Source organism: Peromyscus leucopus, chromosome 11, assembly GCF_004664715.2.
Source record: "Peromyscus leucopus breed LL Stock chromosome 11, UCI_PerLeu_2.1, whole genome shotgun sequence".
Taxonomy (NCBI): domain Eukaryota; kingdom Metazoa; phylum Chordata; class Mammalia; order Rodentia; family Cricetidae; genus Peromyscus; species Peromyscus leucopus.
In genome coordinates, this window is record NC_051072.1 from 29,433,164 (window position 1) to 29,443,752 (window position 10,589).

Here is a 10,589-nt window from a genome sequence, read left to right on the forward strand (position 1 = left end):
CTCTCATGGAAGTAGAGTAAGGCTGAGGAAGAGCTAGCAGATGGGCCTAGGAACTAACTCACGTCATCCTGTGCGAAGAAAGCCCATTCGTTTTAAGAAAATAACCCCTCCTCTTACAGGGGAAGAGATGATGCAGAAGGAAGAAATTTGGGGGGTATTCGTTATGGACACTTAATGATTCGAAGCCCTCACATAAATGTGCAGGTATTAGGATTCTCTTGAAAACTAAAAAGCAGAGAAACCGACAACTTGAGATCTGTGATCAAAATAGCAATGGCCGCTGGCACTGAATAACAGCAGCTGTCCCGTCTCAGACACACCTCAGGACCCTGCAGCCCCACTGATCATCCTTCCTTGTCCCCACGGTCTGTCCTGCCCACACGTCAGCTCCTCCTCTGCACTTCCCACACCGCAGTCAGACTGCTGTTTCCACAGCTGGAGTCAAGATTATGACATTCTCCACAAAGCCCTGGGTGTCCCAAGGCTGCCTTCCCTGAAACAGGCTCCAAGATGGTGCGTTACCTCACCCTGCTAGCACTCCTGGCTAATCTGGGGACCACTTTCCCTCACTCCACGTCTCCATCATAGAGGGCTCCCCTCAGCCTCTCTAGCACAAATGTTACATCTCATGGAGGCTAGCACATGCACCATCCTCGGCCTTCTCCCTCACCCCCTGGACACGACTTAGTGTTCTCACTCAGAGGGACCATGCCGTTTAAAAACAAATTTGGATTCCTTCCTAATACTAACCATACATATCCTAAGGGCCATTTTCAAAGTCCTTCTCTCTCACTGGATTGTAAGAACAGTGTCTGTCTTCTCATGGCCCAGTGCATAAGATATATATATATATATGCACACACACATACATTCACACACACACCCTGAACATGTGTTTAAGGAGCAGATGGGGCTGGGGAACTGGCTTAGTTGGTAAAGTACTTGCTTCACCAGTGTGAGCACCTGAGTTTGGATTCCCAGAACCCACCTAAAACGCTGGCCATCATTCAGTGTTCTTTCGTAAACACCCGCCCAGGGTGGTGAGGCAGAAGGCAGAGAAAGGGAGAGCCTCAGAAGGAAGACGCCTGGAACACACTGGCCAGCCAGCTCGGCCTACTTGGCAGAGGTACAAGACAATGAGAGGCCTGATCTTAAATAAAAGGTGAACCGTGCCTAAGGAGAAAAGACACTCAAGGTTGTCCTGTGAATTGTGTTCATGCATCTCCACGTCTGTGCACACGCGTGAGTGGATATGAAGACTGAGTTCTTTAGGGAACCCACATTTCAGCCAGCGAACAACAATTTGGAATACTAGGGCTTTATTTATTTGTTTGTTTGTTTATTTTTTTTTTTTTTTTTGAGACAGGGTCTCTCTAAGTAGTCCTGGCCATCTGGAACTCGCTTTGTAGATCAAGCTAGCCCTGAACTCAAGATATCTGTCTGACTCTGCCTCCCAAGTGCTGAGATTAAGGGTGTGCATCACTACACCTGACTTTAATAATGTTTTATGTGATTCTACATTTGCGTTATAAAGCAAAGCTCGGCTGTCATGTGACTTAGCATGAGATAAGGCAGTCAAGGCACCAGGAGAGCAGAACTGAAAGAGTTACTCACTCCAGCAGCACTTGTCTCACCCAGTAGTCCTGGCTGGGGAGGGAAGCCTTTGCTAAAGCCCTGAATTTAACCGGAGGGTTCTAGAAAAAGGGAGATTAAGATCCCCACTGCACTGGGCAGTGGTGGCGCACGCCTTTAATCCCAGCACTCGGGAGGCAGAGGCAGGTGCATCTCTGTGAGTTCGAGGCCAGCCTGGGCTACAGAGTGAGTTCCAGGACAGACTCCAAAGCTACACAGAGAAACCCTGTCAACCCTCCCCCCCCCCCCAAAAAAAAGATCCCCACTGCTGAACACTCATAGTGCATGGAGGTAAGTGCCGCAGAGATCAGTACTGTTAAGGGAGCCTAAGACAGGGAGAGGGGAGGAAGCAGGAGAAATCCCTTCTGCAGAGACTGCGAGTCCGGAAGGTGGAGTTTTAGCTCTTGCAATAACAACTCACTCAATAGACTGTACAAAATGTTGGTTCAGGGAAACAGCGAGAAGCAGTCAGTGCTAGCCACTGAAAGGCAGAAAAGATGTGACCAAGGAAGAAGAACGTCCAGAGGATGGATGAGGAAGCCCATGTGCTGGGCTGACAGCCTGTAGAAATAGCCAAACTGGGACTTAATTACTCATGGTTTGCTTTTTCCACGACGCTCAATATTGCTTCCCACAGAAGAAGCACCCCACACATTAGACAGCATTACGACCCCTGTCCATTTCGGAAAGCCGAGTGGACCTTTACCATGCTGATAACCCTTCTGCTCTGAGCCAGTGGCATCTTTTTTTCATGCCAGTAACGCTGTACCAAAGTTCTTCGAAGCAGGTGTGCTGCAAGTAGACCAAACAGTCGGTCAGTCTGTCGCCGTCTCTTCTTGCTTGTCTGGATAGTCTGGCCAAGTTTAAACAACAAGATGATGCTGTGCTGTGAACTCAAGATTCATTTATTTTTAGGGTACCCATTTTCGTCATGTGCTCTGTATTTACTGTAAAAAAAAAATGACAAGTATTAGTAATCAATACAAAATAGTATAGAAAAGCTATCTGTGACTCCTTGGGTAAGTCTTCTAGGGGTGGGGTGTAGTTCAGGTGGCAAAGTGCTCACTCAGTATACACAAAGCCCTGGCTTTCATTCCTAGCCCTACAAAAAGGCAGGTGTTAGTAGACATGCTTTGTAATCTTAGCACCTGGAGATGGAGGCAAGAGGTAGGAAATTCAAGGTTATTTTTAACTATATAGTGAGTTCAAGGCCATCTTGGGATACCCTTTCTTTTAAAAAAAAAGTAGACATTTTAATAAAATGTCTCACCATATTTTTTCTATAGGTGTGAATATTTGTATTTTTCTTATGTCTTTTACATATGTAACATCTTTTCACATCAATAAGTGCAGATTGACATCATTTGGGGGCATATTGTCCTAAACAAAGATGAGCTACAGTTTAACCATCTCTTGCTGGCCACTTGCTATTCCCTGTAACACACGCACACCCTTGTACACCTATCGGGTTATTTTCTTTAAGATTAACTGCTAAAAGTGAAATGGTCGGATTAAAAGATGTAATCATCTCTAAGATTTCAACACACTATACTAAACCGCTCTCCAGAACTATTGCACCAACTAGCCCTCCCTCCAGACACACAGGGATGGGCCAGTTTCTTCATGCCTTCACCAACATAGACAGGGTATGTCTGTGTCTTGGACTTTATATGTCAGGCACAGATAAAGCAAAATAAAACATGCAGGGAGAGTGAGGATAATAGGGAAGACAGTATTATAGGCTGGTGAGCTGAGACTGCAGTACATGGGTGCTTTGAACACCCAGAGCCTGAGAGTGTCATGGTCATCTTAAGTGGATGCCATGCGAGACTTGCAGGGATAGGTTAATTATAAGGGTAGCTTTGCAGGGTCACCAGGGATGAACTGAGTAAGCAGGAACAGAGCGAAAGAATGATCTGGACCATTCATAAGTGGTCCCACGTAGGAGTGTTTGTTGTTTCAAAAACACCAGACTGAAGGGAGACGCTGGAGGGGAAGCTGGGCAGGAGACACAGACTGGCACTGAAGCGGAAGCCGGTTCTCTCTCATCAAGACGTGCTCTCTGGGCTAAGTCCAGGACTTTTAACTTTACTTGGAAAAGCAGGTGAAGATGACAAGGGAAGACTCCTTCGGGAGGCAGGAGTTGGCATCCAAACCTGTGTGTAGATGCTGATACTGGAATTGAGACTTTTTTTTTTTTTTTTCATTTCTGTTGATTTGGGAAGCCCTGAACCTCTATGCCTGATAGGATAAAGGAGACCACCCAGAGCCCTTCCAGCTTTAAATACCAATTTTCTCATTAAAACAAAACAAATTAACAACAAAAAAGTCTTTTAACTCTTTTCCTTTTTTCTTTCCAGAAAAGGTAGCCATTAAGATTCTGGACAAGACCAAGTTAGACCAGAAAACCCAAAGGCTGCTATCCAGAGAGATTTCCAGCATGGAAAAGCTGCACCATCCCAACATCATCCGCCTTTACGAAGTCGTGGAGACCCTGTCCAAACTCCACCTGGTGATGGAGTATGCAGGAGGTGGGGAGCTCTTTGGGAAAATTAGCACCGAGGGGAAGCTTCCCGAACCAGAAAGCAAGCTCATCTTCTCCCAGATCGTGTCCGCCGTGAAGCACATGGTAAGTACGGGCTTCTGCTCCGCCGGCCTGGGGAACATGGGACTTTGGTTTGTTATCACGTACACATCGCAGAGAAGGTTGGCTTTGCAATAGCAGAGAGTTGGTCCCTTTTGTAAGCATCAGAAGTTTGGCTGGGACCAGTGTCCTTGCCTCCAAAGCAACATCCAGGATCTTGGTACACACACGGCAGACCGGTGGCTTCTCCAGGAGTTGATGGGAGCCGATCAGAGAAGCCAGATGGAAGTCCTTCATTTATTGCCCACTGATTGCTCCAAACCTATGTTCTACCTCTCCTTGGCCCTCCTTTCCTGTGCTGACTGCCTTTACACTTCATCTCATACCTCACATTTCAGTCCTATCCACACTTGGTGACCAGCCCAGTGCCCCTCTCCCTTTCTGAAATTTGCCTCAGTCTCAGGCCCAGCGAACACCAAACTTTCTCATCTTCACTGACCACCACCCTGTTCTACCCCCTGCCCAGTTCTCACTGCCTCTGTGTCTCAGGTAGAAACGCTCAGTTAAGTCATCCTTCAGCTCTCCAACAATTTCTTTATAAAGCTGGGTTTTTGTAACACACACACTGCTTAACTCATCCAAGAACCGGTCCTTTTGTGGGCTCGCTGGGGCCAGCCATATGCTGGGCACACAGAAGGAACTTGACGTGCACTTAACTACCAGATATCAAGTAGGAGAGCAGCAGACACTGCAGCAGAGTACAGATGTGGGTCCACAGAAGCCCCGGGTCCTACCATTTCTCCCTGCAGTCTGGCCTCTGAAAAGAGAAAGGCTGAGCTGTTGTCATAGATTTCACTGAAATTATTTGTGTGCAAGGACCACGCTGAGCACTGCCACACAGTGTCGTCCATAGTTCTCACAGCAGCCTTGTGAGGTAAGTGTCCGCTTCTTAGTTTATGAAGGAGTGCTGTTCATTTTGCACGCTGATAGAAGAGATTGTTAATTTGTCCAGCTCTATCTTACAAAGCCTATGTTGTTACCCCAAGGGCTCACTGGGACAAATGGCATTAAACCTTTACCCAAGCCTTTAAAATGAACTAGGTCAAAGTTCCCAAGACTATTGGCTAAATTTAGAGGGCAGGGTCAGGGCAGGAAGGAGCATGTACTCACAACACATAGTAAGAAATCAGTTGCAAGAAACCTGCCAAATCCAACCTCCTCCTTTTTGCTAAATTACATGAGCCCACCCAAAGGAGTATGGCCAGGAGGTTGGAGCAGGTCCCCAAGACTCCCTGCTCTTGGTCTCGGTCAAGGGAAAACTCAGAAGAACCAGGTAAGACCTCAAAAAGTAAGGCTTGTTATGTGATTGTGTTTCAGAATTGTGCAGTTGCACAAGACCTGGGTCCTTGTCTGGCATGAATTCCAGAGTCTGTGTGGCACAAATTCCAATCCTCACCCCATGGAAGACGCAAACCTTTGGTCTACTCATGGGGGTGAAGGCATTGCACTGGGTTAAAGGCTGTGGTAGAGTTTGCTAATGTGATTTAAGTTGTTTGTATTGAATTTCTGTGGCTATACCGCCAGCATCACCCACTTCTCTGTTGCAGAGACAGCTCTATTTTCTGTTTTATCATTTGCCTTAAAATTGACTCTCCCCCATGTTTTCTCCACAGCATGAAAACCAAATTATTCACAGAGATCTGAAAGCAGAAAATGTATTTTATACCAGTAGCACGTGCGTGAAGGTGGGGGATTTTGGATTCAGCACCGTAAGTAAAAAAGGCGAAATGCTGAACACCTTCTGCGGGTCTCCGCCCTACGCTGCACCCGAACTTTTCCGAGATGAACACTATGTTGGTGTTTATGTGGATATCTGGGCCTTGGGGGTCCTTTTGTACTTCATGGTGACTGGTACAATGCCATTTCGAGCAGAAACCGTGGCCAAACTAAAGAAGAGCATCCTTGAGGGTACCTACAGCATACCCCAGCATGTCTCCGAGCCCTGCCACAGGCTCATCCGAGGGGTCCTTCAGCCCATCCCCACAGAGAGGTATGGGATCAGCTACATCATGAACAATGAGTGGATGCGAGGAGTGCCATACCCCACCCCTTTGGAGCCTTTCCAGCTGGATCCTAAACATTTGTCAGAAACCAGCACCCTCAAAGAAGAAGAAAATGAGGTGAAGAGCACTTTAGAACATTTGGGGATTACAGAGGAGCATATCCGGAATAACCAAGGGAGAGATGCTCGAAGCTCCATCACCGGGGTCTACAGAATCATTTTACATCGAGTGCAAAGGAAAAAGGCTTTGGAAAGTGTGCCAATAATGATACTGCCAGAACCTAAAGAAAGGGACCTAAAGAAAGGGTCCCGTATCTACCGAGGCATAAGACACACATCTAAATTCTGTTCGATTTTATAAATTATATCAGGCAGCTGGTAACTAACCACGAACAAAGTTTCTGCTTTTAACTTTTCTCATAGACAACTTGGATGGAAACATTTTTGTAATTTTTAAATAAAATTTAAATTTGAGATATGCATACCACCCCGTCCCCAACTAAAGTCTCTTCGCCTGGATTCTGGCTTGGGAGTTTTGTTTTCTTGTCAGACTTCAGCATTCATTTATTTAACGGAGAAACACATGTAAGTAGCACTCTTTCAGGTACGGAGGAAACAGCCAAGCCAATCCCTTTCTCTTGCGTGTCGGAAATTCTAATATACAACATATACACTTGCTAGCAACTATTTTTGTTTTTAAGAGAAAAATGACAAAGAGTGGGAGATGCTATGCAGACTCCTCACAGGACTGTCTCATTTTAGAAGCACGCCACTTTGGGATAGACCTTTAAGGAGGGCCACTTTGAGTGAATGACAGACAGCATGAGAGCTGAAGGAGTAGCCGCAGTGACTTGAAAAGGGCAAATATTGTGCCCAATCGCCAGGAATGTAAATTAGATCCCTCTGAGCAGAACCGATGACAAAGGCTTTTTCTTTTTTCTTTCTTTTTTTCTTTTTTTTTTTTTTTTTTTTTTTTTGGTTTTTCAAGACAGGGTTTCTCTGTGTAGCTTTGCGCCTTTCCTGGGACTCACTTGGTAGCCCAGGCTGGCCTTGAACTCACAGAAAGATCCACCTGGCTCTGCCTCCCGAGTGCTGGGATTAAAGGCGTGCACCACCACTGCCCGGCTGACAAAGGCTTTTTCATGTAGTTTATTTGGAAGGTGACCCGACAGCAGAGTCGTGAGGGACAGAGGTGCAGTAATAGCTAACACAAAGATGTCACCAAAGTTGGCCAGTGGTAGAGGTGACTGCCGTTCAGTCCCAAGGACCTTGAGCAGCATTGTGTGCATCATATCTCAAGAGTCTGCCCAAGGTATGGAAGGGGAAAGATGGATCAGCCCTCATCCACCATTGGGCAAGGGTGGTCAGTGGCGTCACCCGCCCTCCACGTTTCCAGATAATGCTGTGTGAGTACCAAGCGGGTTTCTTTGTACGTCTCAGGCCTTTGCACCACAGAAGCATTAGAGCAGGAAGGAAAAGGTCACGGCATTGGCGTGAGGCAGTGGACTGCCAAACACGATCGGTATGAACCTTTTCATCTTGCCTGGAAATGGTTACTGCATCAGTGGCTGGAGGAAGCGGCATGGTAGGGAGGGCCTGAGGTGGTGCCCAGACGCTAACACAGCCTATCTGGATGCCCTGCTTCCCACGAATCCCTCTGTTAAATATAGTCCTTGGAGTGGGTGGTAGCTGGAGGACTCCACACAGCAGGTTATTAGAGCTGTAACGATGGCTCTCCAACTCCAGCCAGCAGGATTACTTATTTTGTTTTCCCAGACCAGGCCTTTAGAGTCAGTGAATCCTGGGGTGGGCAAAGAGCTTTAAACAATCAGTGACTTGAAAGTTTGGTGTTCTTTCCAACAACCTAGGCTGAAGTAGATGAATGGTTTAGGTTGCCAAGGGCAAGGAGGATGTTGTCACTAGGAGCCCCAGTAAGGGCGCTTGTGAATTAGAATCTATGACTAGCATGGCCCGTAGTTAGTCCTTGACTCGGCGTTGAGAGATCTGAACGACGTTCCAGGTGATGCTGATGCTGTTAGTTAGGGGCCAAGCTTTGAGGCTCCCTGAGCTACAGTCATTACTGCATCCGGTCTGGAGGCTCTAACTGGACCCTTAACTCCTTCCATCAGCTACCCTGACTTTCTCTCACCTTTGACCAGCATTTCAACTGGTTTATGCCATGAAAGGATTCGAGTCCTCACTTGCCTTATCCTTGGTAGACCATAATAGCTGTCATTGCCTGCTCACAATACCATCAATGGCTCTAAGAGTAACACACACCTGCATCTTTTGGGCTCCCAATGCCTTCTTTAGATCCTTATAATACATTAGAGTCAATTATCCTCATCAATATAATAATTCCACTTTTATCCTGCTTGCCCACTGGCATGGGTAGCCTAAATGACCTTATTGGGGTTCCTAGTGAAAACATCCTCCTTGCTCCCTGGGAACCCAAACTGCTCATCTCCTTCAGACGAGGTTGTTGGAAGGAATACAAAACCTTCAAGTCACTGATTGTGAAATGAGTCTCTTCCTTCCAGCCTCTGGTTCCCACAGCTGTGAATGTGAACAGCAAGGGACATACAAGCCATTATTAAAGCAGTACACCAACCCTGCAGGTTACTAATAGATCTGGGCCTTAGGCCACTCAGGTTCTGTTTGCAGCATTGAGGGCTATGGCAGTGCAAGGGGATTCTGTGGTCCTTGACACAGTGTTATCAGATATGACAGTGACCCAAGCATACTCCAGGACAGCAGTTCTCAACTTGTGGGTTGCTTGCCTAGCACCATCAGAAAACACAGATATTTACATTATGATTCATAACAGTAGCAAAATTACAATTATGAAGTCGTAACAAAAATAATGTTATGGTTGGGGATCCCCCACAGCATGAGGAACTGTATTAAAGGGTCCCAGCATTAGGAAGGTTGAGAACCACTGCTCTAGGATCTAGCATGAGTGTTTGGATGACTCACTGCGGGCAGGAAATGCATATCCATAGACTGAGTAGGTATCATTTCCAATGAGGATGAATTGCTGCTATGCGCATTCGAGTTGATGACTATGGATCTGGCTAATGTCCAGATCACAACCTGGTGGCTCTGCTTGCTTGCCACCCAGTGCATTTTGGATGGCCTTCGTGAAGGCATCATCCTTGGGATGTTTGTTCAGTCTTGCATTAATGAATCCAAACATTCATATCTCCTGGAGTTTCTCAGAATTTCAATACTGTGCTGGGGTGGTTCCACCACGGCCACGTCATTTATCGTTTGCCACAGTCAGAGTCCGAACCTCATAGCCACGTTGCAGAATACTGAGACCAGCTTAGATGCCCCCTCCGAAAGTCCTAGGTAAATATTCTCATGATAAACTCTCCTATAGCCAATCTTATAGTCCCCCCTCCACCTTTTGTGACACGCTTAAGATCCACTTGCATATCTGCCCAAATTGGCAGTATTTATTAGCCAGCTTCCGCAGTCCCGCCAGTGTCCTACCACTCCCACATAGACAAGGGTCGTATTTCCCCACTTTGGCTGCGTTGACTTCACTTGGCTCTTGCTTTGGCAAACAATGGAAACATCAGGACAGGATCTGGAAGCCAAGTGTCATTACACAGGCATCTGTCTCAGAAGTCCTGGCAGTGTCTCTGGACAAGGAGCTGTCCTTGCCCACCAGAGGAAACCAGTTTTGCAACCTCTCCACCCTCACCTACTGCGCCCCCCCCCCTTACTTGAAGATCCGTCCGTCCCTCTGCCTTCCTCTCAAACCCTAACTTTCATAAAGGAGAACGTTGACAACTTAGCATTCTCCAACCCTCAGATGTTGTAGTTCCCCTTATGCATGCTTTTAAAGACGTCCGACTTTCAGTATGCCTTTAATTGATGGGTGACTGACTTGGGGCTATCATTTTGTTGTTTCCCAGGCTTCCTAAGTAGGTAGTAAAAGCTGGTCAAAACTCAGTGTTTATCTTGGGCCCCCATCTTGTTCAGGTAACCACAGGATCCAATGCTTTGTCCTCCTCCTCCACCTAGAGATGACAAGTCTTAGTAGTGAGGGTTGATCCTACATGTCATATGTTTCCATAACCCTGCTTGCCACCACCACATTCATGTCCTCAGTGTTTCAACAATTCCTTTGCCTGGGAGATTCTAGCCAGCCTCTTACTTCTCACGGAAAAGTATGTGGGGACAAGGAATCCACAAGCCTCAATGTTGGTGAAGAGTGTTTGTTCCTGATAAAAGAACTAGCACCCAGCTTTAGGAAAAAGCCTGATGATTTTATTTGTAATCCTCTTCGTCAAATTGATGTCT

The 10,589-nt window shown here is 46.6% G+C and overlaps 1 protein-coding gene across 1 annotated transcript in view; it reads left to right on the forward strand.

The window, feature by feature from the left end:
* The window catches only part of Nim1k (NIM1 serine/threonine protein kinase), a 56,218-nt gene extending 49,440 nt beyond the window's left edge, over positions 1 to 6,778 (forward strand). Inside the window, exons 3-4 of the mRNA XM_028885392.2 lie at positions 3,993 to 4,261; positions 5,890 to 6,778. Coding sequence (XP_028741225.1) covers positions 3,993 to 4,261; positions 5,890 to 6,639 — 1,019 coding nt within the window. The 3' untranslated portion in view covers positions 6,640 to 6,778. The remainder of the gene's footprint in view (positions 1 to 3,992; positions 4,262 to 5,889) is intronic.
* The last annotated feature ends 3,811 nt before the right edge of the window (positions 6,779 to 10,589 follow it).